This window comes from Hibiscus syriacus, unplaced genomic scaffold (assembly GCF_006381635.1).
Source record: "Hibiscus syriacus cultivar Baekdansim isolate YM2019G1 unplaced genomic scaffold, ASM638163v2 tig00110656_pilon, whole genome shotgun sequence".
Classification (NCBI taxonomy): domain Eukaryota; kingdom Viridiplantae; phylum Streptophyta; class Magnoliopsida; order Malvales; family Malvaceae; genus Hibiscus; species Hibiscus syriacus.
The window spans coordinates 778,494-804,584 of NW_024062816.1; the positions used below are offsets into that span (position 1 = coordinate 778,494).

At 34.0% G+C, this 26,091-nt stretch overlaps 4 protein-coding genes across 6 annotated transcripts; all 4 read right to left on the reverse strand.

Moving 5' to 3' along the window:
- Positions 1 to 2,269: 2,269 nt before the first annotated feature.
- On the reverse strand, positions 2,270 to 5,671 carry LOC120137346 (phosphatidylinositol:ceramide inositolphosphotransferase 1-like). Of its 2 annotated transcripts, XR_005517423.1 has the most exons (13): positions 5,244 to 5,671; positions 5,068 to 5,157; positions 4,595 to 4,681; positions 4,447 to 4,515; positions 4,194 to 4,274; positions 3,781 to 3,852; positions 3,624 to 3,684; positions 3,419 to 3,521; positions 3,040 to 3,135; positions 2,906 to 2,952; positions 2,663 to 2,790; positions 2,436 to 2,573; positions 2,270 to 2,403 (listed from the first exon to the last, which is right to left on the reverse strand). XR_005517423.1 is itself a non-coding variant. In XM_039153113.1 (12 exons), the coding sequence occupies exons 1-12, from the start codon at positions 5,274 to 5,276 to the stop codon at positions 2,493 to 2,495; spliced, it is 948 nt and encodes a 315-aa protein (XP_039009044.1). In that variant the 5' UTR covers positions 5,277 to 5,671; the 3' UTR covers positions 2,270 to 2,492. The 2 variants fall into 2 exon arrangements, 1 of the variants encoding a protein (XP_039009044.1); XM_039153113.1 differs by having other exon boundaries at positions 2,270 to 2,573.
- A 5,472-nt stretch (positions 5,672 to 11,143) lies between these two features.
- LOC120137355 (17.3 kDa class I heat shock protein-like) lies at positions 11,144 to 12,001 on the reverse strand. The gene has a single exon (XM_039153118.1). It carries the CDS (start codon positions 11,910 to 11,912, stop codon positions 11,634 to 11,636), a length of 279 nt encoding a protein of 92 aa, XP_039009049.1. The 5' UTR covers positions 11,913 to 12,001; the 3' UTR covers positions 11,144 to 11,633.
- A 498-nt stretch (positions 12,002 to 12,499) lies between these two features.
- LOC120137361 (peptidyl-prolyl cis-trans isomerase PASTICCINO1-like) lies at positions 12,500 to 17,773 on the reverse strand. 2 transcript variants are annotated; one of them, XM_039153121.1, is made up of 21 exons: positions 17,634 to 17,773; positions 17,365 to 17,444; positions 17,195 to 17,279; positions 16,997 to 17,066; positions 16,682 to 16,779; positions 16,433 to 16,555; positions 16,179 to 16,211; positions 15,967 to 16,025; positions 15,778 to 15,862; positions 15,475 to 15,633; positions 15,318 to 15,375; positions 14,864 to 15,012; positions 14,589 to 14,686; positions 14,439 to 14,508; positions 14,245 to 14,304; positions 13,977 to 14,033; positions 13,539 to 13,607; positions 13,332 to 13,409; positions 13,101 to 13,202; positions 12,950 to 13,021; positions 12,500 to 12,860 (listed from the first exon to the last, which is right to left on the reverse strand). In XM_039153121.1, the coding sequence occupies exons 2-21, from the start codon at positions 17,436 to 17,438 to the stop codon at positions 12,588 to 12,590; spliced, it is 1,872 nt and encodes a 623-aa protein (XP_039009052.1). In that variant the 5' UTR covers positions 17,439 to 17,444; positions 17,634 to 17,773; the 3' UTR covers positions 12,500 to 12,587. The 2 variants fall into 2 exon arrangements, with proteins under 2 accessions (XP_039009052.1, XP_039009053.1); XM_039153122.1 differs by having other exon boundaries at positions 17,365 to 17,493; positions 17,634 to 17,736.
- A 3,691-nt stretch (positions 17,774 to 21,464) lies between these two features.
- LOC120137362 lies at positions 21,465 to 23,393 on the reverse strand. The gene is made up of 5 exons (XM_039153123.1): positions 23,003 to 23,393; positions 22,606 to 22,917; positions 22,222 to 22,516; positions 22,007 to 22,129; positions 21,465 to 21,923 (listed from the first exon to the last, which is right to left on the reverse strand). Exons 1-5 carry the CDS (start codon positions 23,306 to 23,308, stop codon positions 21,808 to 21,810), a joined length of 1,152 nt encoding a protein of 383 aa, XP_039009054.1. The 5' UTR covers positions 23,309 to 23,393; the 3' UTR covers positions 21,465 to 21,807.
- Between the last annotated feature and the right edge of the window lie 2,698 nt (positions 23,394 to 26,091).

Below are 26,091 nucleotides of genomic sequence, written 5' to 3' on the forward strand. Positions count from 1 at the left end.
CTTAGCAAGGGGAAAAGAAACACTTGTGTTGCCTAAGTTGTTTCCAATTTCCGGTGATTAAGCTGTTGGAACAACTTGCTTTTTCCATCTCTAAAAGGCTAATTAATCACATCATTTTCAACTGATTATTGTGTTAATTGCATTTATAATGAAAAAATAAGTGAATGTGTACTTTGAATTGGTAAGCCGTTTAACCAATTAATTTATATCTCTAAGTTAACAAGTTATCATATAATCACTTGTTGATTTAGATTTTTTATTTAATTACATTTTTTTGCTTAATTAAGTTCAAAAAATATGTTTGAACCAATCCACATCGACGCCACCAAGGACGCCTGGTTTTGTTTCCTGATCAAAAAAACATGTGACCGGGTTTTAAAGTCTACGTATCCGTATGAATTAAGCGATTTCGGTGATTAGAGTGATGGTTGCTATCTCCAAAGATCTCGAGTTCGAGCTTAATATTTGTAGGGCTATTTAAGCATCGTATTTATTGTCAAATTATTTAACGTTTTTCAAACAGATACTATCTTGTCATCATCCCAGACTAATAAAGTCCGACATGTCCACAACAGGCGTCTTATTGTAGGAGGATGGAATTCAATTACTGAATTTGAATTCCAATAAGGTTCATGTGTGGATTGGATTGAGGCAAGTGCATTGGGAACTTTTTTTTCTCATAGAGGCATTAGTTATATTGTTAGTGCAATATTTGCATTGAGATTGATTGTAACTTCCCCGAATTCTCGAACTGAAAATTTTGAAGCCTGATAATAGAATTAAAAAAAAGAGAGAATAAACTATTAATTCTAAAGTACTGAGAAGGGTGTTGTATCTGTTTAATTTCATTTAATTAAATGATAGTTCGAGACTAAATTAAAAATTGAAAAGTAAAAAATGGAAGTTTAAGGATTAATTTGTAAAGTGATAAAAAAGGCTTAAGGGTCACCTTTACACCCCTGTAGTAGATTCAATTTATTATTTTTGTCCTTATCGTATTTTCGCATCAATTTAACTCTCAAAGTTATTTAATTGCATCATTCTATACCCTTACATTAACTTAAAACCCTAAATTATAAATTTTAACTTTTTAGGGTTTAAGGTTTACGACTTAAAGGTAATGGGGTTATGGTTTATGGTTTACAATTTAAGGTTTTAAGTTAGGGGTAGATATAGAATGATGCAACTGAATAACTTCGAGGGTTAAATTGATGCAAAAATATAATAGGGACGAAAGTGATAAATTGGGTCTACTACATGGGCAAAAGTTACCCATTTTACCTATAAAAAAAAGGGGGTTTTACATGATGATTATCCCGAAAGGTTCCGTGTATGAGTGACGAGAGGGGGGATATAGGAACCAAGGTAACCATGATTCTGGCCAAGCACGCCCATGAAGTTCAAAGCTGGTGACAAATTGCAAGGCTCGAGCTCTTCATTCTGCACTGCAGGTTAAAAATACAAAGGCTTAGGGCAAATGCTAGCATGATCAGGCAATATTACTGCAAAGGAGCATGGAGAAAGTTGTTGCAGTGATCATGACTGAATCGAATAGTTGGCGCCTTGTCCCGCCATCAACGAACAACGCAAGACAGACGAGATTCTTTCGAGTCTATCCTCCTGCTGTTTTAAACCAGCTAAAACCTTCCCTGTGTTGCTCTTTAATGCACAAGCTGTGGACTTGAAAAGGGTGTGCATTAATGTGCCAAACCAACCAAGTACGAAATTGTAAACAACTTTCTTCTCGTTGCACAAATGCTAACCAAGTGCTTCACCTAATGTTTTCCAGGAACGTAATACTCAACCCAGAACCATGGTTATGTTTGCATTGTGCTCCTGTTGACAAGGCTACGTTGCTCAATTGTCGGATTCCATTAAAGATAACGTGCAGCATTTAAACATTGCATGAGACATGCAGAGGAGCCTGAATTATTTAGATGATCCAACCGCCACTCAAAACGTATTGAAAACGAAAACATTTAGACGATACGTGATAGCTTACATCACCATCACATGCACCAGAAAAGAAATGGAATGTCATGCGCTCTTCAGTTTTAGTTGCAGGAATCAGAGGTTCTTCAATGCTTGGCAACCAACAAAACATCATTTCAAGGGGCCCACAACATGCTGCCTTGAGAAATTGATGCAAAAACACTTGAAAAGTAGTTTATCTCAATAGACTTCGGCATTGAGAGACGGCTATTTTATCTTAAGCATAAGAAAACCAGTATTCCAACATGAGAAAGAGAATGGAAGTGGGAATAGGAACTTGGAAAATTTCCACGATATACGTAGAGATGCAGATGATGTTGGCTGATGACTTCAACCAAGACAGAAAAGGACAAACAATGTACAAGTGCACTACTCAAATTTCTGTTTCTCTTAAGAATACAAATCAAATTACCAGTACTCGAAAGCGCTAAGCCTTTCATCCGAGATCAAACGGAATCAAGCCGGCACAGTTACAGTGATAAAAAAGCAGCTTCCATCATCTATGCACCGTTCATTGCAGTATCGACATGGATTCCATTTGCATCTTCCAGAACAGTGCCATTGACTTGAATTCTCAGCCTCTAAACGAAATAGTAGAAAAACATAAATGCCAATAATAATCAGATATCGCCATGAAAAACTCAGAAAGGAAAATATAAAATTACTATACCCAATCTGCAGGGTCTACAGAATTCCCATTCAAGAGCTTCTGGTTCTCTTCTTTGGTCTTACTATCCTTGTCTTTAGTGCTTAATTGTACCAACATTGGTAAATTTCCACTGGTTCTGTCGGGCAATTCTGCAGTTGTATCTTGATGTTAAAACTACCAGTAAAGTTATGCCCCGAGCAGAGGAAGATTTTATGTTATACCGAATGAGATAACATCAAAAATCAAAGCATTCTAATTTCTAACCTGGAAGTTTCTTGTCTATGAAGAATACCACTAAATTTACAGTATACCTGTGCAGAGGTCATACTAAAATCAAAATAAATTGAAAAAAAAAATAAATGTATATATAACAGACACTTCAAAAGGGTACTTCATACCATGCAACAACAACATCAACTGTGTAATGTTTGCGGGATGCCACGATCAAGAGACTTTGGATAACAGCAACCAACCAAGCTAACTGTTTTATACACCTGCACAATGAAAACAATACAATCAACAACCAAATAATTATCAACAAGCTAGAATTCTTTGCCCCATTGACTATATATATATATTAAAAAAACTAATCAAAAAAGCTTATGGTACAACCTGGTCTAACATTTTGCTATTGTGAAGCACAAGTATTACAAGAATAGTACTCGACATAATAATCTCAGGATTTTCCTAATAGTTATATTTCACTTTATTTCCCCTTTATCATCGGAGCTAATGCCTAAAAATAAGCTAAATGAATAAGCCATGCATGAAATTTACCTTCGTGTGCCATATTTCTGATAGGTGAGCACAAACACCAGGGTGAAGATCATGTGTGATGAAAAGATCAAGTCGCCACAACCATATATTACACCTCGAGGAACTGAAAAATCAACAAGCAAATGAGCCAAATTAGTCATCAAAACATCTAACTATATATCAAATGGAAATAAGTTGAAATTTTGAATACAATAAGAATACATACAATTAATTAAGAGGACTTCAAGCACACTGTCTGGTTTCGGCAACCTGGCAAGCTTTGAACCCTGCAGTGAGAAGAGGCCATTACCTAAAAATAATAATAATCCCATTTCATAATGTAATCATAAAGTCAAGAGCAAGTATACAGTTCAAGACTATACCTCTCGGCAATGATAATTTGGACCAGGTAACTGAGTAGAATAGAATGTAATGATTCGAAGAAACTGTGAAGCCTGCATGCCATGAATAAACAAAACAAAAAACAAAAAAAATGAGGAATGGCTTGAGGTTTCATGGTTTATCAAGATTCATCATGTTTATAAAGTTAGTTGAACAACTTCAGCATTGAGTTCAGTTTGACTGAGCAGGTTATTGATGAAACTGTTACTTCAAATTGCACTCATTTGATTAAAAAATTTAACCAGGCACAGAACAAGGGCAATCATTCTAATATTCAATATGAGAATCTAATGATTCTTACTAATCACAGTGAAAAACATAGGCATACTTTTACAGAAGGAAGAACCTACAAAAAACTAGCACTACAACAAGGTCATATGTTGGGTGTACTTACAACTAAAAATGCTAGCACCCTGCACCAAACTAGAGCTGTGTAGATCTTTTTGCTTTTGAAGATGAAAGGATGGAAAGTCCACTGAAATAGAGAAATTCACAAGTTAGACGTGGAGAGATAAAAGATGCAAATAAAGCATAAACAAAAGAACTGCATTATCTGGTAATAAAAATGTGAGAACTGAAAAAAAAAACTAACGAAATCAATAGAGTAAGTAACGAAGAAAAAGCCAACAACATAAGAATAACTTTACCAATAAAAATGATAAAAAGATGCAGCTGAACAATGTCTCGCTGATATAGCCTTTATCTTGCCCAAGCTCCTAAAATTACATAAAAAATAGATATAACAAGACGTTTGACCAAATAATTCGAGGAAAAACAAAAGAAAGGTGTTCTTACTGGAAGAAGAAAGAAACCAAGATCCTGAAGTGTTGGCCCTGGCCGGTGTAAATAATGAACTCCTCGGGCGGCTAGACCATGAATATACTGCAGAGACAAAACTAGATATTAGACCCGCAGCCGTCTTAGTGTTCTAATTAAGAATACTTGAAGTTTGGACAATACAAACACTAAACAAGCTCACACAAAACTCTTTCAGAATCAATGAAATGTGGCATACTAAAGCTTAAAAATCGACAATGTCATCCATTTAGGTAAAAAAAATGTTCATCAGCGAAGCAATGTTGTCTGTATGAACAAATTACAGTGTACAATATCTTAGCTTTAAGAAAAATAAGATGCTAGCTTTGCCACTCCACATTTACTACTTCAAATGCTAAAACTGTCTGAGAAAGAAGTAAACTTTTGAAATCATTCAAAACACAATAGATCAAAAAAAAGCGAGATGAGTCTAATCCGAAACAGAATAAAACCTGAAAAACTAGACCGGCAAGAAGGTATTTCCAATTGTCAAGAAGAAGGTTGATCTCTGTAGTTGTCTCTGAACAAATTCTCTTCCACAACTACAAAAGAAACGAATCAAAAATCAAATTAAAATCTCTTGTAATTTCCATTTCCAGAACACACAGAAGATGATTAAAAAAGAAACCTTTGAAGCTTCGCGACCAATGTAAAGCGTCATCTTGTTGTCGTGAAACAACCAATTCCATATTACTTCAAAGCCCACCGATTAAGGTCAACATCTTCAAAAAAAAAAATAAAAAGGCTCAAATCTTATGAAAAATCCCCCTTTTTACCAACACCTTAACCTTCCCGAAATTATAACTAATAAAAGTTAACAAGTTTTATTTATGTTTCTCTCTTTCTTTCCTCCAATAGCCAACTTGAAATCCACCATAACTGTAAACTCCCCGCCGCCGCCGTTGCTTAACCGATTCTTCGAGCGATCAAATTCTGGCGATCCACGATCAGGATCGGTGGACAAGGAAGGGAAAATATATAAAATAAGAGAAAAGTGTTGAAATTAAAGACTTCTTCGGCTTCGATATAAATGAAGATGGAGTTCAGAATTGTGAACAATTGGGACGATGAGAAATTTCTTATTAAAGAATTGATTAAAGAAACTTCGCCGCAACTAATATTATTATTTTGGCTTAACTATAAAATAAGTGTCCAAACTATACTGTTTTTCAAAAATTATACCTAAACTTCTTTTTTATTTATCTAAGTGTTTAACCTTACAAACGTTACATGTCGCGATCGTAATAAAAAACTTCGTTAAAGGACACATCTCACATTTAGATAATTGTAAAGATTTCAATTTAAAAAAATTAAAATGTTATTTTATTTTAAAAATAAAAAATAATAGTTGTTCAACAATTATAACCGAAAATGGTTGGCGATGATAATAGAGTTTTGGAATGAAATATTTCAAGGACTTGGGTTTTTTCTATATTTTTCTAAAAAATTTAAAATTGCGATTAGGTTTTGTTGGTGGTTGTTTCATGGGTGGTTGGTCGTTATGTGGAGGCCCGATCGAGGGTAGGTTTCGCAGACACAACGGTGGCAAAGGCCTGATGAACTGCATGGGCATATGAATTGGAATGAGAGTTTTCAAAGTTTTGGGTTTTTTTAGGGTTTGAAAAAACGAGTTTTTTAATTATAATTTTAAGTTTTCTAATAAAATTTTTAGAATTATCAAAATATGACATTAATTTTCTAATTAAGCCTATTATTTTAGGGTAAAATACACAAATGAACCCCGACTATAAGGTTCTATTGTGTTGAGTCCCTCAATTATTAAAATTTATACAATAGTCTATCAATTATAGGGTGTTGCTTTGTTGAGTCATCAATTATTAAAAGTTATAAAATGATCACCCGGTTATAAGACACTGCTTTTTTGAGTCCTCTTACAATTAAAAATTATAAAACAATCATCTGACTATTCATATGTTTTAAACTCGTCATTTTTCATTAATAATCAAGGGACTCAATATAACAGTACCTTATAGTTAGAGATCATTTTATAACTTTTAATCATCGGAAAACTTAATAAAATAGTACTCTATAATCGAATAACATTTATTTACTTTACTCTTATTTGTATTATTTTTGCCAACATAAAAGTTTACTCTTTCTTTACTTAATGTCATTGGTGGAGGGTGAGACAGGGGTGTCTAAAATTTCGATTAATCAATTAAACCGATCGAACTGAATTTTTTTTGTTAATCGGTCTGTTAATTTTAAGTTCGTTCAGTTAACGATTAATATTTTTTCAAAGTTTGGTTATCGGTTAATTTGTTTAGAAATAGGTTAATTAACCGAAATTTTTAAATATTTAATATATTATTTATATATTTTAGTTTTATGAGTGTTTAAATTTCGGTTTAACCAAATTAATCAACCGAACTAACCAACCGAATTAGCCGAATTAGTCAAAATATTTCATATTTAATATATATAATACATATTATTTAAAATTTCGGTTAACCGACTGATTAATCGAACTTTATTTAGTTCGGTTAATTATTTTTGAAAAAGAAATCGGTCCAATTAATGGTTAAAACCCCGAAAATTCCAAAGTGTCAAAAACTCTAAGCCCCCAAAATTAATCTTAAATATTCTGATTTCAAATATCCATGTATTTAAAAGTGAAATCAAACCACAAACTCTTAAAACAGTTTTATTTATTTTGATTTGAAAAACAATTCTAAAAAATAAGTTGTATAAGTAAAGATATAACAAATAAAATAATTAGATGATTAAATATGTAATTTACTTTAAATTAAATTATAACAAATAGTACATGAAATTTAATGATAAGAAGCCGATAGTTAATAGTTGGGGATCAAAACGGAATGGTAAAAATAGTTGGGATAATTTCATAATAAAATGGTGACAAAAATGGAACAAAACCCCGAAATATAATCAAACAAAAATAATGGCCCAACAAAGACTTGGGTCAACCATTTCACATTATTTAATTAGTTTTTAAATTTGAAGAAACCTGGCGGGAGGGTAATATTGAAATTTCCGTCCTTTTGGTCTAGAAAGTGAAATACATCGCACTGAATTTTACTCTCTCTCCTACTTCACTTAATATACTTTTAGTTTTTTTAAGTTTACTCATTAAACTTTTGAATTGTTATTGTTTTGGTCGCTCTGAATTATTTTATTATTATTTTGGTATTATTTATATTTTTTAATTATTTAATATAAAAATAATTTAAAATAAAAAATAAAAAAGAAGGTGACCATCTACTGTTTGTTGGTGTTGGATGCCATCATCAACCATTGTAGATGGTGATCATTCGGTCTCAGATTTCATCGGTCGCTTTGTCTCGACCCTTGAGTTTAAATCAGACCTCTATTTTGTCAAAACATGCTCTGAATCCAATCAAAAATAAAATAAAAAAACAAAATGTCGACTATCGTCGATTGCCGTAGATGGTGATCATTCGATCTCAGATTTTGTTGGTAGCTTCATCTCATCCCCTAAGTCTGAATCTTACTTCCATTTTATCAGAGTATACTCTAAAGTCCACGAATTGGAGGTCGAAAGAGAGGAAACCAAAATATTGTCGTCGATATTCACTAGTTTTAGAATATTTTTCAGTGAAACAACTACTAGATTTGTATTCAGTGCGTCCAAACGAATCTCTTGGTACAATTTGGGGTCAAGCGACTGTAGGTTCAGAAGGCTGACGGTGATATACGATGACAAAAAGAAGCGGTGGTCGTTAGTGAAAGTTAGGATGAAGAAAATAAAGGGGTTAGAATTAGGGATATTATTTTATTATTTACTTTAAATTATTTTTGTATTAAATAATAATAATATCACATCATAGAGTAAAAAATAATAATTTAGGGTGACAAAAAACAGAAATAATTCAAAAGTTCAATGAGTAAATTGGAAAGCTTAAAGTATAATGAATGAAATAAGAGAAAAAGTAAAGTTTAATGAGAAATTGTGTAATTTATCTTTTTTTTAAAAAAATCTAGAAGGTATTGTTAAATGATAAATACAGTGTTTTGAAAATCGGACCGGATCGGCCGGTGCAACCGGGAATCGTTGCCTGGTCCGGTTTATTCTACACCGGTTAAACCGCTATTAGTGAACCGAAAAGAACCATTGAACCGGCTGTGAACCGTTTGAACCGGACCGGACCGTGAACCGATTGAAAACCAATAGAACCGACTTTAAAAAAAATTAAATCAAACGACGTCGTTTGTTAAATGAGCCGAGTCGAACTCAAGTATTGTTGAGCTCGACTCGAACTCAAAAACTTTAAAGTAAGCTCAACTCGACTCAAAAACTCAAGAGTTAAAAATTATTAAGTTCAACTCGAAATCGAAATATAATATTGAAACTTGAACTCAAAAAGGCTCGAACTCAAAAAAAAATTAGAAGCTCGATTGAAGCAGAAGAATAGTTTGCTCTGTGCTCACCAAAAGGCTCCATGAAGCTCAATTAAAGCCTGAAATTCGAGCTCGATTGAAGCATAAGAATAGTTTGCTCTGTGCTCACCAAAAGGCTCAATGATTTTGAATGTCAAATTACCTCTATTATTTATAGAAGTCAGTTGGGATGTTCTTCTATGTTTCTTAGCCATGTGAGATTGTTTTGTTTTCATATTTTCTCTTTAGACTTTTGTGATGTTCTTCTATGTTTCTTACTCATGTGAGTTTTTTTTTAAATTAAACCAAACGACATCGTTTGTTATGATTTTTTTAGCCCCAAATTTATTTTTTGATTATAGTTATATAATTATATTTATTATTTAATATGTTTTACCTTAAATATTATGTTGTAATTAATTTAAATCATTTTGTTTCACTTGATTTTATGATTTTTAACTTCTATATGTTATAACTTGCTTTGAATATGACTTGTGATATAAAAAATTATTTTTTATTAAATGTTTTTGGTATTTTTATTTAATTTTTTAAATAATTAATTATAATATCGTCCGGTTCTTCCGACCGATTCGACCAATTAAACCAGTAAATCGATAGTACGGCCGGTTCCCTGACCGGTCCGGTTCTGAAAACCATGGATAAATATGAGTTGAAATTCGATCGGATGGTTAGAAATGCTTGTAACTTGGTCAATAATCCTAGAAACTTTACTTAAAAGCATGTCCACTGTTCAGGCACCTCCATGACATGCTGGCACCAAAGGTTGTAAGGTTGTAAGGTTGTAAGGTTTAAGGTTTGTGTCAAAAGAGCTTTGAATAGGAATAGTTAGAAACCGTAAAATACAAAACAAAATTGGATCTGAATAGCTATTACAAAATTATATAAATAATTTATTCAGCGGAGTTGATTTAAGTGGTAAGCAGCTTGATATCGTTTAAATATGTTTCAAGTTTGAGTTTTTGAGTATGCAAAAAATCCCCCCTGAGAGACTTATCCAACAAAACTAGATATACGACGCGGTTTAATCTATATTAATCAAGATGAAAGCCTAAAATCGAGAAAATAACCAAAAAAAATTGTATAAAAATTTTATTTTTTTATTGTACCTCCAAAAAGAATCTTCGAAAATTACTGGATCTTTGTCAATAAAGACATTTGAAATACTCCACCCTTTAAACAAATTTTCATAATTTCCAAAATTTTCTCAAAGATACTGTCATTTTGGAACCATCCTCCATTAAAATTTCTCTCTAAAATTCATACTTATTAATTTTTTACGTGATTTTTGACATACTTAAATATGATAGTTGACATTCATATATGTATAGCTTATTAGCCTACTAACAAACATGATGATCCTTACTTAACATCAATCATCAAAGGATTAACATAAAGTTTTATTAGATAAATTTGACGGGTATTCTCTCTTTTCTCACTCCCTCACCTATATTACTCTTCTCTCTCTACTTCATTCTCCTCACGTAAATTAATCCCAACTCATGATTGAGTCTCCACCAATTACAAATTTTCGTCCAGATTAAAAGGTGTGAGCTGTCAACGAACGATAAGATCAATTTATTTTTATCAATAATCTTTCTTGAGCTGAGTTGGGTTGGTTCCAGTTGGCTTGATGTGTTTCTGTATATTTTTTATATCATTGTATTGTATATCATTCTCGAGTTTTAGGAGGATGGTTTGAGAACTCTACAAGGTTGAGTTGTTTTTCTTGTAAACAGTTATATCGTATATCGAATAATTTCAATGTGTTTTGGTAAAAATGAATAAGATTTTTGGGCACTCTTTTTTTCTTCCGTTGTCTTAATTAAGTCTCGACTCGAACAAACTATGAGGGGATTTTTGCTGAGAGTTAAAGAAAATTCAAAGCATGAAATATACTTTTTTTTAATAAAATCATAATTATAATTATACGAACAAAAATAAAAATCTTTTTGATGTATTGTTTTTTCGAATTTGAACATAAAATTTACAAGAGATATTTAAATGTTTATTGTCAAATAATAAAAAAATTAAATAAATATTACTGTATAAATCTCAATTTAATCAATATACATACACACACTAGGTATTTGATGAACTGATTTTTTTTTATTAAACCTGAACATTAAAATCGATGACAGTATCTTACAACTCCAACTGCATTAACACAACCACATGACACGACCACAAATCAAACACCTTCTCTCCACTCTGAGCTCATCTCTGCCTCGAATACGCTCTTTCCTCAAACCAACAGTACATTTCAAAACACTCGTTATCGACGAAGATGAACTTATTCCTCCGTAGCCATAAATTCCAGCAAATGATTGGAAACAAAAACATCCCAGTCCTTTTGGTCAATTGCAAAATACTCTGGTTGCTGTACATATGGTGCGTGCTGCACTTGGACTTACTTCCATCCGTCCATGCCTTGCAGATAAAGACATGGACAAGCTAATGACCAGCATTTCAGACTTTGGAGAATCTTATGAAAACAACACTTCATCTTATGATTTATATTTGTAATAAATGAAATAAACAAACACTCCATTATTCATTTATTTTCTAATCAAGCATTAGGATATAGGAAGACGAACAATGGGAGCACACAGGTTAAAATCTAGCCGCTGATCTCAATGGACTGCTGCTTCTCTTCCACTTTGGGTATGGTGAGGGTGAGTACTCCATTCTCCCTCGTTGCTTTAACTTCTATCAGCTTTGCCATTTTCAGGTAACAAGAACCTTCTAAGGAACTTCCCATGTCAGCACGATGCCATGTCTCATTCTTGTCATCTTTCTCCACACACCACTTAACAGCTCTGCCTTGTTGGATCTCCACTTTCACTTGTTCTTTCTTGAGACCAGGAAGACGAGAGCAATCACAATACTTCCCTTCCATTTCGCTAAAAGAAAATTAGTTTCACTATTCGGGGATGTCTAAGGAAATGCAGCCTAATATGCTACAGAAATGCACTACCGAAAATGTTAACATTTTTTTAACATTTCCGGTAGAACACTACTTAAAATGTTATTATTTTTTTAACATTTCCGGTAGAACACTACCTAAAATGTTTTTTTTTCTCCCGAAAATATTAATATTGGGCGCTATCTAAAATGCTATTTTTTTCTATCGGAAATATTAATATCAGAAATATTCATTTTAGATAGCGAAATTAATATTTCCGGTAGAAAAAATAACATTTTAGATAACGCTCTACCGAAAATATTAAAAAAATATTAACATTTCCGGTAGCATCTTTCCTTAGCTTTATATTAGGCTGTCGTACAACAAAACTACCATCACTATTCCCCTCTAAATTTGCCTGAAATATACTTGGATATTGAGTACAAATATTTGTGCTTGAAATCAGGTTTTTCCAATGTAAAATGTAAATAATTCTCAGAAAGAACAGGTCTTGCCCTTTCTTTCCTATATATCGCTGATCATACATGCTACCATGAAATTACACCAGAACATTTTTATTCTTTCCCGAAAGAACTAATTTAAGCACTCTGCAGCCAATGCTATGGTGTTAAGTTCGGATTCAGACCATAAAAGAGTACCTTACATGCATCAGAGTACGGTACATATTTGAAACCCGAGAGCTGAAAAGAGTCTTCCACCGGTGGGCCACAAGTTGTAAAACCAACCTACTGGAGGTGCCGCCACCGCTGCAGGAAAATCCGGAGACTCATCCCATTCTGATGAAGAACCCTCGCTATTCTTCTGGTTTTCGCCACTGATCTCATCTACAGCAGCTCTCTCTTCGATTTGAACTTCCGAAATTTCTCCAGGCTTCTTGTCAAATAGTCCTTTAAATTGTTTCAGAGCCTTCCTCTCAACTTCCTGCTCAAAAGTTAAGTGATACGTAAATGAATTCCCATATTTCCACTGTTTTGAATGACCAAAAAAAAAACTATGGCTAATTAACACACCTGCTCTTGCTTCTTCAGTTTCGATAGAGCAGCTGTTGCATCTGGTTCTGCAGACTTATCGATTTTAATCATCTGATAGCATCCAGAAAGACAATTAGAGATTGCTTCAGAATCCAGCTTTAGACAACTAAATGAAATACATTATAACAACCATTTGGAAATCATTTCTTGCTTCCTCAAAATCTCCGGCAGCCATATAAGCCATTCCACGACGGTATAGAGCCTTCACATGTACAGGAGTTGCATCCAACACCTACATGGTTCCACCAAAACATATCAAGATCCAGAATTCGACGGATTTCATCGGAGGGTTAATTATTGAGACAAGTAAACAAGTACAACATAAGGCAGCTTAGGGAGAAAAAGATAGGTTCAGTTTAACCTTATTACAGGCCTCGATGGACTTTCTGCATTCACCCATTTTGAGGAAGCAAGCGGCCACATTCAGATGCAACAAATTCTTCAAGTAGTAAAACAGGAAAAAGATTAGCAAACTCCAGAAACATGCTGATCTAACATCATGTAATAAATGATCAATCACAGAAAATAATAGATTCTTTCAGTTAGCATGAGGCAGGATGACACTTACTCTTGTGTCTAAAAACACTTTTCCATCCTCGTCAGTTTGTGGATTCACATGATTGAATTCTCGAAGCACCTACATATAAAGCAACACAAGGAATCGAATTAAAGATTCACTTAAATTCACCATAATAGGAAAATTGCTACTGGTTTGACATGAACGTCTGTTAATTATGCTTTATTCAAGTTCACTTTTGGTCCATTGCCATGCATCTTGGATGGGATGTTTAACATGATATCCAGACTCAGGATATTTATCACTTCATATATAATTTGGTTTTTACCGTTTATAATCATTTTTGTTTACCTCATTAGGCCAATGTGTTTGATTGAATCAGGCTCTAGGTCATTGGTTCAATTTATATATCAACCTAAAGAAAGAATAGTTTAAGTCTTTAAGATCATAAAAGAATATACGATGTAGGAAATATAGTAACTACAGTACCTTCTCATACTTTGCCTTGGCAAGTTCAAATTTTCCTTCTTTGAAGAGTCTATTACCCTGCAAACGAATGGAGTGTAATGGTCAAATATAATTATATGAATAACATGTGTTACATGCAGCACAAAAAAGACAAGGGTAAATAATAATTCTGTATTTCTGCAAAAGACTGCAAGCATAGATAGGGAGATGGAGATGCAAAGTACCGGGCATCCAATAAATGGATAAATGGCTCATTGAGGAAGATACAAATCTATAGTAAACCACATACCGTAACTCTAATTTTTTCTGCTTCATCCATAATGCTCTGAAAGTTCAAACCAGTCCAATCCTGTAATAAAGGTTTAAATTAGGAACCAAAACAAGTAAAAGGAAAAATGCAACACTTTTTTAATAATAAATCGGTGCATAATGACAATTTAATGACCAAATCATAGATAAGTTCCTACAACATGACTTTGTTACCTTTGGCATCTCAAAACCAAGAAGCTCAATTTCCCATGCAACATGAGCACCTTCAGGAACATTAGCTGGCCTAAACAAATAGAAAGAGGACTCAGGAAATGCACGAAATAATAACATAACATAAGATATATTTAGAGGGAAAAAATTCACCTTGAAAACTTGTCATATGCATAGTCAGGAGGGCAAGTGACGAGAGCAATCTCACCGGGAAGCATCAAGCGAACACACATTTCAAATCCCTCAGGCACCTGTACGGCAAAATAAAAGCTGACTGATTAATTGAAGGCATAAAGCGTCTTAGAATGATGATTTTCTTTAAAAGAGAACAGTTTGGTAGGCAATTCGCATTTGATTTCAACTATATATGTTATGAATGCATAGACATCATTCAAGAAGCCTGTTCAACTTTTCTATGGTGAACTTACCATCCCTTCCCCGGAACTGAACTCCAAAGGTTCTCCCTGATTATCAACTCTTGTATCATAGAAGACTGTCTTTTTCTCATTAAGAAGCATGCCCTTGTAATGGACTCGTAAAAGACTGTCATGAAGCGGGCAATCCATGGGAAACTCCCCTGGTTATTCCAAACAGAAAAGATAACCATCATTTGTGCAGCCACACAACCAGGATCTTTGGCAGACAAAATTAAAGGAAGAAAAAGATGGAAGCAGTAACTAGCGCTTAATTGGAACGCATGCAAATCAAAATTTTGAAGCAACATCCTAGGAATCTTCCCACCAAATAAGAATGAGTGCAAAAACTGTTAAATACATATCCCAAAGTAAGACTTTCAGATGAATGCATAGGTGAAAATGTGGCAGAACATGAACTAATAAGTTGATTCTCAATGGCGATGTTTAATAAAATACCAAGGAGCACCTTTTCCATCCTGTAGTCGTCGTTTAATTAGGCGCCCATCTCCCAGCACATCCCTTACCTATTAGTCCAACATTTGAGAGTTCACTTACATCTGCCAAGTAGTTTTCCCAATGATAAAACATTTATGAGAGGTATCAATATGAGAGGAATGACTTACCTGGATGAAATGAACAAGCTCCACTTCAAAATGAATTTCTTCATAACCTTCAATCTCAGGCAAGAGGGGAGAGGGGGTCAAGTACTGCTTTGTAACATAAATCACCGCTTTCTCCTTCCCAGCCATTGTTCCTATTCCCATCTCAAGACCTTTAGGTACCTAAATTTTATGAGAGCAAATGCAATATTATATCAACAGTTGCTTAAGCATAACTAAATGAAGCAGCGTAGATCAAGCACGCATTAGATAAAGGAAACCAGGATGACTGAAAAAAAAAACCCTAAAATAATATAAGTTACCAACCTCACTTTTCCCGAAAGTAAAGAAATATGGTTCTCCTTCTGTGTGTGACAGAATTAACTTCCCATCAGCCGTCTTTGCAGAAATCCTGAATGATTTACATATTATACATCATACAAATTATCAAAAACATTCTGGAAATTTTGTGCAATGTACACAAAAGGATATGTAAAAAGGCTTGAGAACAATTACCAAGCTTGTACTTCATATGGTTCCCTTGGTGATTCCCAACCCTGACCTTCATCTATTACCTATCAATATATATAGGTATTAGTTACACGATATATTTCAGAATAAAACAAATTCTGTGCAAATATCAAAGAAAGAATAAAGTCCTTGCAGCAACAGAGTGCAACAAACCAAAAATAATGATGACATTAGAAGTAACAAAAAGAGGTATATACCTTCTTCAGAACTCCCAAATCATCACAAACAACCTGAAAATAGCCATAAAAATATAATGGCATTAGAACTAAAAGAGGCTACATCCAAATCCACCAATGAGAGCTAAGTGCCATATCATGAGCACTATCACATGAATACTATTGACACAACTAAGAAAACTTGTACGAGAACATCGTATAAAGGAATTGCTTTATGCCAAAATGTTATAACGAAAGGAAAATTATCAAAATTTGCAGCAATCTTGTAGTCTTGCCTTGGCTTTGGAGAAATCTATCAACTCAATCTCAAAATGGAGTTCATCTTCTTTAGGGAAACTACTTGGAACTGGAACAGGGCAGTCTTCCTCTCCATAGTGCATTTGAGGTTTCATTTTGAACTGAAACGAGAGATTCACCATATATTTTAAGACATAAAAAGAAATTCCACAGCAATAGTTCATTTATTTCCACAACTGTTTAAATATTTTGACCCACAAAAATTCTATAAAGTACAAAGCCAATACCATTGCCACTTCACCCTTCAACATTGTTGGAATTCCTTCCAACAACCCTAATATCATTTTGTTCTTGCCCAATACATTTCTTATTGGAATGCCTTTCCCTGTAACAGGAATGAATGTCAGTTCAGTAAGAAGAAAAAAAGCATATACCTTTAGACAATTCAACTATGTATATTGTCTAAGTTCAGGCACGCACATGTCGAACTTCAACATTCCGACATTCGCTAGAAGGCCCGCCCATATATAATAGTCACTCTTCTTAACATAGCAGTCAAAACTCAAAAGTTTAAATCTACTCAAATGCTTAGGTATATTCACCTCCATATTCTGATCTTGTAGAGTCAACGACAACTCCATCCAAGGTCCTAACTGTGCAATGATATATAACCTACAAAGCATCCAAATTAGTGCTTATCGAATTCACAATGTAAGTCTTGCTTTTCAAATTTTCCAAAGATAATCAATCCGGCAACATATACAATTAGAAACAGTTTAAAAAAAAACCCAAACAATAACCTGATCACCATCTGACGGATTTGATTCACCTCCTCCAGGTCTCATCAAAGCTTTCATTAAGCTACCGGGAACAATTTTCTTCCTCCTATTAATTCCAAAATCCAAAATCATAATCATAATTTTTTCTCAAAATTTTAAAATTGAAGGCAAAGAAAAGAAAAGGAGGTTACCTCTTATCATCCTCAGATTCCGATTTCTTCTTCGACGGTAAGTAACTCTGCGCAGCATCTTCCTCTACCGCCATTGTTAACTGAAGAGTTCACCAAGTTTTGACTATAACCGCGGTTTGTTTAACTGAGCTGCAACAAGATTAATCTTAACTCAACAGTCATGATTAACAGCTTCAAAAAGCTCCGTCTTCTCTAGACAGAAAAGTGAAAACCAGCGATTTTGAATTGAAATTCGAAAATTTCCTTTAAACAAAAGGAAATCAATATACCTGAAATTCTGACGGTTGAGGAGCAATTGACTTCGATGATGATTACAAGCGTCCGGGCGAACCGCTCGACAAAATCAGGCTGCTAATAGTGTTTGATCCCTGACATGTTTAAAGTAAGAAGATCATAGGTAAGTGATATACCTGATCTTGGCCTATAAGGTGCCACATTATTGGTGGGTAGCCACTGGGCAGTTGGCAGCATGTAGGGCGGCTATTTCGATTTTTCAGCTCACCCAATTCACTCCGGTTTGTCCAAATGTTGGTATTATGACCGGTTTGTTGTTCGGCCGATTGCGTAAAATATGGGATTCGTTTTCGGTTTTATTTGACCAATAGGAAAAACGGATAAATCATTTAGGAAAATAAGGTGAGAAGAAGTTTTTTTTGGGATATACTATATTTTTTTATAGTAATCATGAAACTCGTCACGTTGAGATAACGAGTTTCAATAAAAAAATTGAATAAAAAATATTTTTTATTAAAACTCATCACTTCAAAATGACGAGTTTCATAAAATGTAAAAAATATCGTAGATCCCAAAATAAAAATGTAAGTGTCCTATTTTACAAATTTTCTTTTTTGGGCTGTTCTATTGGGCCAAAAAACCCCTTCGTTTTCAAAATAAACATAGGCCTAACGTTTCTAATGGGCCCATCTTAAAAACCCAATTTTATAATTTAATAATTTTTAAAAGCTTATGATCTACCTGAAAAGAAAAACTATATATTTTTGTGAAAATAAATTTATCTCATCAATTGTTAGCGATTCATCCCTTCTAATTATAATGGAAAATCGAAGTGGGTGGAGACTCAGCCATGAGTCGGTGATGGTCCAAGTGGAGAGGGGATGAAGGTAGAGGAAAATGAACAATGTGCATGATAGAGCTGAAAAGAAGCGAGAGAGTTCTATATTATGTTTGTCTGGTGGATTTTTATGTTGACCCTTTGACAGTTGGTGTTATCAGACTTAGAACCATTATGTCTTTTAATAGGCTAGTACACTCTACGTGTATAACTATCAACTATCAAATTTGATTCCGTCAAATGTTTAGGTCAAATACTGAGGATTGTAGATTTCAAAGAATGATCCCGAAAATTATAATTTTGAATATGATATGTGTCTGAAAAAATATTGGGGACTGCTAAAAGGATAGTCTTATGGCATGGGAGTTTTTATTAACGAAAATTTAATGATTTTCAAACGATCTTTTTCGGAGGTGTAGCAATATTTGTGGGACTAGGCCTGTAATAACAGTTCGTTTGTCAATCTCCACTAGTCTAATGCAAGTGGTGTATTTATTTTAAAAATACTAATACATGGAGGTAGAGATGGACGTAGGATTTTATGTCAGAAGGTGCGACCTTTTATATTTAGTAAAACTATAATGACATGAGTTAATATAAAATAACAACTATAGTAACTAGCAAAAGAAATATACACATCAAATAACATTCTTCCTCATTCTCCTCTTTTCAGTTCCACAAAAAACAAGGATTTACAATATGCACTAATATGCTGGAGTTTTATCTATTAGAGATGAAGAGAACTTCTAACTATAGAAATTGGAGCTATATCTCCTCTTTTCTATTCCTCAAAAAATAAAGATTTACAATTTGTACCGATATACTAGAGTTTTATATGTTAGAGATGAAGAAAACTTACTATAGAAATTGAAGTTACAAGATAACTCCTAAAATACTTAAGAACAAAGTTAAAACAACTTTCCGGATAGTAATAATTAGGAAGCTACAAAATATTACAAAGACTATATTCATACTTGTCAAAAGTAGGCATTCTGAATTGTGTCCGACGCTCTTTTATTAAATCAAAGTTATTAAGTAGCTCGACAAAAACTCATCCTCCATATTGTTACGCAAGTGAGTTTTCACTAGCTTCATGGTCGAGAAAGCTCGTTCTGTGGTCGCGTAGAAACAAAAAAGAGTTAAAACAAGACGAACAAGTCGGTCAAGAAGATGATAAATAACTGAGTTTTGAGTCTTTGCTAACACTTGACAAAGTTATGAAATTGTTGATGTCCTTCTCAATTCAAGGTTCCCTTGAGCTTCTAATTCAAAATGTTCTAACTTGAGAAGAACCAATATTACTTTCGGAAGATCCCTTTGTTTGAAAAAAAATGAATCAATTTTTCGATTATCAATATGATGATTTTTAGTTAAGAATGGATCATAAATCTCTTATTGGACATAGAAAATAACTTATGAAGTTCTAAAATAAAAGAAATTTAATGAAACTAAGATTTCACCATGAAAGCTCTTAAAGTAAATTTAAGGTTGAAAATAACAAACATATTTGAAAATATAAATGAAAATGGAATTTTAAAGCTTTAAATAACTTGAAAATACGTCAAGAAACAAGTTTTTTACCTTAATTTTAAACTTCCTCGGATTGAAATTGAAAAATTAAGGAAAGCTAGTCCATGAAAAAGATGAGAAAATTTGATATTTTGGGGTGATTTCGTGATGCTCTCAAGAATAATTATCGAAAAAGAGGGTAAGATTTGATTCTTTGATGTTTGACTTTTAAGAAACAATCAAGAAAGTTGAGAGAAAATTGGGGCAAAATACAGGTCAAATAACTTTCTTTTTGTAATGAAAAACAAAATCCCAGTGCACTTTGTATTTGATTGTATTTGAAAGGGTCAATTGTTTCATAACTCCCCAATTTCATGTGTTTTTCAAAACAGTCCAACTATTTTGTACATTCAATTCTCAAACTTTTTTATTCAATTTAATCCCAAATCCACTTCTAATTTCACCTAAATTTAGTCTAAATCTTTAGTTTAGATAAAAAGATAAGTTTATAAATATTAGGGGTACAAAATATAAAATTAAAAATAGGAATAAAATATTTAAATCTATAAAGGAATTTAAAATTTCTAGATAATAAAACAATAGATCCCTTAAGTAAGGTCAGGGGTTCAAATTCTGACGTTTAAGAATAGAGCAAACTGGTTGAGAATGTCGCTCTCACTTTTACAGTACTCTATCTAAATTAGTTAATCAACATATCAAATATCAATGATTAATTCAAAAAAAAAATATGACCGCAACCCCAACACCTCGATCTATACCTGCTTGGAAGGATTTATATGGAAAGGTTAGTGAGGTTGCGCAATGGACCTTCGGAATTGTGTCTCATAGTCGTTTAACCAGACTTGATTAAAAGCATGACAAATAGGATATGAAAGAAGAAGAAAAACTGTGCAGTGACTAATTAATAGACCCGTCTCCCGTTGTTGATAAAAGCAAAAGAAGTGAAGGGTTGTCATTGCTTTTGGGTACGAAGCAAAGATTTTGTTGGGATTTTGCAATCGAAATCTTGAACACGTCAATACCGACAAACATAAGGGCAGGCATGAATTCAGGGCGTGATGGCCAGCCGTTGCTTGGCTATTGTTGGCGGTGCAACTGCTAGAGCCACTGTATTTTTACTGTTTTAGGCTCTGAGTTAAAAAAATTCTTCACAAATATTACAAAAGATACAAAGTAGCAGCCTTAATGTTCCATACGCTTTGGTACTCGTCTCTTTCTTTTGTTTTTTACTCTAATATTTTACTGTTAATTACCCATCGAGCCTTTGAAGAATATTAATATTATCTTATAATTGGCTTAAACCAGCAGCTGCCTTGGGCACAGCAAAGATGCAAAGTTCCATCTACTTTATTAACCGATTCATTAAATATAAGACCACCTTAAACCGTAATAGTTAATAAATGACAAATCTGTTCTATTTTATTATTATAGTTATTTCTGTTGGCAATGGAAAAGCGGACATAAGATCACCCATGTGCTAACAGTAGTAGGGCTCATGTGGTGCAGACGATGGACAAAATACTGTCCGCATTCATTTCATTCAACATTTTTCACCGTCAACTTATTGACCCAAATCCCAGATTTACAAAAGCCTAATTGTGTTTTCCTAGCCCCAAGCAAAAGCTGTGCTTCATAAACTAGAAGTTCTTACATTATTTTCCCCCAAAACGACCCTTTCATCGTCTTCTTACTAACCCAGAGATCTTTTTCACTCTTAAAAACCCTATACTTTCTACACTATTTCCCTATAACCAAACACTAACATCTTTCCCTCTTCCTCAACTCCCAAAAAGAAACCTAGAGAGAATTAGTCAACCACTAGCAGATATGAGACAGTTGAGTCAATACGTCCATTCCTGAGGCAACCCCACATCATGGTTCATTCCTTGTTGCCTGAAATTGCGTGGCTTTTGGTTGCCTAACACGTTCCCACCACTTCGAAGTTTCAAAACAGAATCTGCAAATACAATCAAAGTCAAAAAATAATAGAAATTCTAAAAAAGATTAGAAAAACTTTATTTGATTGACATGACTCTGTACCAGTGTCAGCAGCAGAATTTGGGATAAACTGAGTATGAAGCTGGGGTTGAGCTCCAATCTCATCGAGGTTCAAGTTCAAGGCCTGAACCACTCTAGCCGGAAGCAGAACAGTATGAGAAGCAGCTAAAATAATCAAGAAGATAAACAAAATCAGATACTGAAAAATACAGATATTAATGCAGCTCATATGCAAAAAAAGATGCTAGGTAAGAAACCTTGCTTCTTGCGGGGTTCAGGAGGTGCACCAATACGGCGAGGGAAGAAGACACCAGTTCCAGCACATTCCCTTTTGGCAGTTGGATTGTTCAAGAAAACAGCCCGCATAGCCGACCCGTTTGGCTTCTGGTTTTGCTGCTGCAGAGGGGACCATGCAGAGGGGAACAAACCCATAGGCCTATTAATACCGTTGTTGATCCTCACTCTGCCTTGGACCACCTGGGGATGGTTGTGCGGTTGCTGTTGTTTCTGCTTTTGTTGTTTCATTAGCAGATGTTCCTTCAGAATCTGAAACTGACAACAAAAACCCGACCAGATTTAATACTACAGAGGAAAAAAAACAAAATGAACAAAGCATTTTTAGGCTGTCTAGAGCTTCTTACTCGAGCGGCCTGCAGCTTCTGGTGAGAAAGCCGCTGAGGAGATGGGCAAACGCCAGAAACGTCGACTTTCTGAGAGAATATTGTCGCCGGTGAACGCAAAAGGCCTCTGTTGTTGATTCCACCGTAAGCTTCTTCAGTCATTCTCATCCTAGCAACTTCCTCTGCCGCCGCATAAAGCAGATCAGATGTTGCCGGCGACGACAAAATTCGAGACGGAAAAGTAGAGCCAACACGGCTAGATCCTTGCATGCAACCGCATCCGCTCTTCAACGGACATAAGGTAGATTGCGGCGAACTTGAAAACCCCCAACCCTAGAAAAAAAACCCAAAAAAATAAGAAAACATCCATAAATCAAATAACGTAACGAATAATTTAGTGTTTAGTTCAGTAACAAACCTTAGGGTTTTCAGACGTAAAAGCACGGCCGTTTGGGGGAGCACCATCATCGAGAGTAGAGTGAGCCATTTGACGAGTTAAACCAGTGAGATAATCCTCTTCGTCGCTCTCAGTCTCTGTAGAACCCACCACTGACTCAAATGGAGAACTTGGATCCGAAGCGAAACCAAATAATCCAGACCCGAACCCGTCCTCCAGTTTCTTGGTGTTATTGCTCTTAGCTTCACTCTTGTCCACGAACAAGTCGTCGTAGGTTAAAAACCGAGGAGGAAGGCAAAACTCGCCGTCGTCTAAACCCTCCGCCATGTGAAACAAAGAAAGAAAAACGAGCAGAGAACCAAGAAAGCAGATTGCAGAGAAGAAACCCAAAAAGGAGAGAAGTTGAGGAGCAGAGGGTAACGGGCTTAAGAAGATTTAATAATAAGCCGTTGCATCTCTGTTTGATTTGCTGGACATGGCAGGTTTTGGGACCCAGCAGAAACCTAAAAAGGTGAATTATATAATTAAGAAGAAAATAAAGGGTGCCAGATATGGAGATTTTTTTCCCTCAGAAAAAGCAAGGAAAGAGAGGATGGCAGAAAAAGCGGGGCTGCGCTCCCCACTCGCTTATTAAGGAATGTTGTTAACACGCTCCAACTGTTTTGTGGGGTCCATGGCGGGGCTTGCGTAAGTGCGGCCGATAGAGAGGGACTTGAGGCAACATGTGACGGGTCCACCATCTCCTTTCTAGTTAATTACACTACAAGTCATTTAAATATATTTTAGTGATTATTTTGGTCACTTAAATTTAAAAAAATTATGAAATAATTGGTATAATGTTGTAATAAGAATATTTAGTAATAATTAAATAAATTTATATGATCACTTTGTAATAGAATGATAATTTTAATGATCATAATTTAATAAATTTATTGATTTGTTCAATATTTTTCAAAATATTAATGGCTAAAATGATTATTTGAGTATAGTTTAATAACCTCTAACGTATTTTACCTTTTTTTAGTCCTTTGGAAGTTTTAGATTTAAGGCAAATTACTTAATTAGAAACTAAAGAAAATCCCCAACGTTAACAGTTTTTCTAATGAAATGTCCTTTCCACGAGTGCTAGGGTTTCCACTGTATAATTGGCAATTCAGGGGATATAATCCTTTGTTTATATGTCTAATTTGATGCTTTAGATAAAGTGCACCCAAAAAAATTATTTTCTTTACAATACGATTTTTAGCATCCAAATAACCAATCACATTTGAAGGGGATAGGATAATTGAAATTAATGTTCAATTTATTTTTTTAATATTTTTAAATTCGATATTGTATATTATACTATATGTAATTGATAAAAATACGAATAATAAAAATTTATGATTTAATTTTGATCCTATAGTAGATTCAATTTATTATTTTCGCTTCTATGACATTTTTACATCAATTTAGGCCTAAAATCATTTAATTGCATCATCTTATATATCATAAACCTTAAGTTAAAACCTTAAATCTTAACCCATGTTGTAATCCCTAAATCCTAACTTGAAACTTTAAACGATAGTAAATATTTTAACACTGATGCAATTGAATAACTTTGAGAGCTAAATTGATGCGAAAATATCATAGAGATGAAAATAATAAATTAAATCTACTACATGAGCAAAAATAGCCCTTAAACCAAAATTTATTAAATATAAATCATAAAATCTAAAATCTAAATCTAAATATATATATATATAAGGTAAATTTTCTCATCCAATAGATTACTCACTTTTTTTACAAATGTACCATCTGAGTAGGGAGGGCATGGGACTAGAACCCGACGGGTTCCGACCCAATCGGGTCAGGTTTTTTTTAAATCGGGTTCGGGTAGGGTTTTTTTAAAGGTGATGTTCGGGTCGACTGGAAAAATATAATTTTACCTTATATATTTAGAAATAATTACAATAATACCCCTCTATATATATTTTTTTAAAATTAAATCATTATTTTTATTGAATAAAAATAATATTTTTTATTATTTTAGGATGGGTCGGATTCGGATTTTATCTCAAAAATTCAGGTCGGGTTCGAGTCGAGTGGATGATATATATTTTTCGGTTCGGGTCGGGTTGGCCTAAACCCGACCCATGCCCATCCCTACATCTGAGACACTTTATTAAGGATAGAAACATAAAATTACAAAGTAATAAAGAAAAGTAATTGTCTAAGAAAAAATGAAGAGGTAAACTGAAACAAATAATTGTCAAAGCAATAGTAAAATAAAAGCTAAAATAAAGCTCAGGTGATCCAACTTCTGTTGATTAAACGCCATGGGAGAAGTGTTAAAGCCAAATCAAAGAAGATGAGGGATCAGTAACAGCTGACGAAAGCACCTATGGTGAAGCATCCTCTATCCAAAAACAGTCCTCAATCGCCGTTCTACCCGCGAGAGCCGTTGTATGTGCAGTTTTGTTCCCGTTTCGGTCAATGTAGACAAATCTTCACCATTGAAGACATTGAACCACTGCCAAAGCTTCTACCTCAAACGCTGATCGAACATTAAGATTTATTCGGTAAGTAGCACTAATAATGAATCCTCCATTGTCTCGAGCTACCAGACCTGAATAGGATTTATTATCTGAAGATAAAAAACTGACATCAACATTGATTTTTACCTGCAAACCAGAAGGAGGATACCAATGAATCTCATATCGGACGTTCAGAAAAGTGGAATGTAATATGGGGTTAGAAGTATTATTCAGGTATTTTTAATCAGTAGAATTTGATGTGGATTAGTGGAATTAAATGAATTTTCATGTTAAAGTGGAATAGTGGAATTAAAATCACTAAATTGAAATTTTGGAAAATTGAAAGAGTAAAGGAGGAAATCAATAAATATGATTTTTATATTTATTTAATGTTATAAAAATGGAGATAGAATGATGACATGAAGGTAAATATTAAGATTCATTAAGGGAATAAAAGTCTTTTGGGACCAAAATGAATTTTAAATTCATTTTAATTAGAATTTAAACAACTGGCTTTAGATATTTTCATAGAAATTTCATGAATTTTGTGTTCTTCTCCCCATAGCCGTGAGTCTCCGTAGCCAAAGGTGAGTG